Genomic DNA, 1,010 nt, shown 5'->3' with positions numbered 1-1,010 from the left:
AAAAACCTAAATAGAGTATTGCCAATTATTCTCCGTTAAACCAATAGAGGTATGTTTGCTTCTTAAAACTTCAAAGATAGTTTGAAGTCGGTTTGCAAAACTTGCAGACAGTGTAGGTCATCAAAGCTTTCAGAATTCTTATATGAAATTGAGCCAGTTACGTGCAGATTGAATGAACTAGTTGATGTAACTCACAAATCTCTAAAATCAATTCAAAGTTCCGTATCATGATATATAATTAATTTAAGGGATACTGCTCATATTTTCTAAAACCGAAATTCTCAAACAACAAAGAAATACAAGAGTAACAACTTCGAATTGATATTCAAAACCTAATAAACATGTAGAACGGACCACCTAGACTTAACTTCTCAGCAACACTTAATTATCTCTCCCAACAACAACAACAACAACAACAACAACAAAAGGAAACTTATTGGTAAAACTTGCTGAAATTTAGGTATATTTACAAACACAAGAAAGAGAAGAAGATTGAGGAGACAATTTCTTACAAAACCCACCAAGACGAAATCCGTTGGAAACACAATATTTGTTGCAACGTGGTAATTTTGCACATTCTCCTGCTACGTATAGCCATTCGGTCCGACCATTCTTCCCATCCCGTCCTCTCTCGGTGGCTTCCTTAGTGGCCATACCCGCTTTAGTAGCATTCCCCTCTGTACCATAACATTTTCAAAGAAAGTTGGTACTTCTCTCAAAATAAAAAGAAAAAGAAGATAAGATTTTAACCAGAAAGAAAGTAACATTTTCCATGGATTATACAACTAAATAAACATACCTGAAATTAGAAGAGCAATGTAAACGAAGAGAAAGAGGTAAATGAGCTTCACGGCCATTCTTGTATTCGTAAAATGCTTCTTCACTCTTTAGTGTTCCTTTAATTATGATCATATATGTTCGTTTATATATATACTAAAACGCATTATCGATATCGAAATGTGGAAGTCCCTAGATTACTTTATCTATTTTTATAAATTTAAGTTGGTCCT

The 1,010-nt window shown here is 33.7% G+C and overlaps 1 protein-coding gene across 1 annotated transcript; it reads right to left on the bottom strand.

The window, feature by feature from the left end:
- Positions 1-350: 350 nt before the first annotated feature.
- LOC18030315 (defensin-like protein 37) lies at positions 351-866 on the bottom strand. The gene is made up of 2 exons (XM_006414881.2): positions 800-866; positions 351-677 (listed from the first exon to the last, which is right to left on the bottom strand). The coding sequence occupies exons 1-2, from the start codon at positions 855-857 to the stop codon at positions 457-459; spliced, it is 279 nt and encodes a 92-aa protein (XP_006414944.1). The 5' UTR covers positions 858-866; the 3' UTR covers positions 351-456.
- Positions 867-1,010: the final 144 nt, after the last annotated feature.

The sequence above is a fragment of the Eutrema salsugineum genome, unplaced genomic scaffold (genome assembly GCF_000478725.1).
Source record: "Eutrema salsugineum unplaced genomic scaffold, Eutsalg1_0 scaffold_1, whole genome shotgun sequence".
NCBI lineage: Eukaryota > Viridiplantae > Streptophyta > Magnoliopsida > Brassicales > Brassicaceae > Eutrema > Eutrema salsugineum.
Note: the sequence above shows the minus strand (reverse complement) of the source record. Positions and strands in the feature narration are given on the sequence as shown.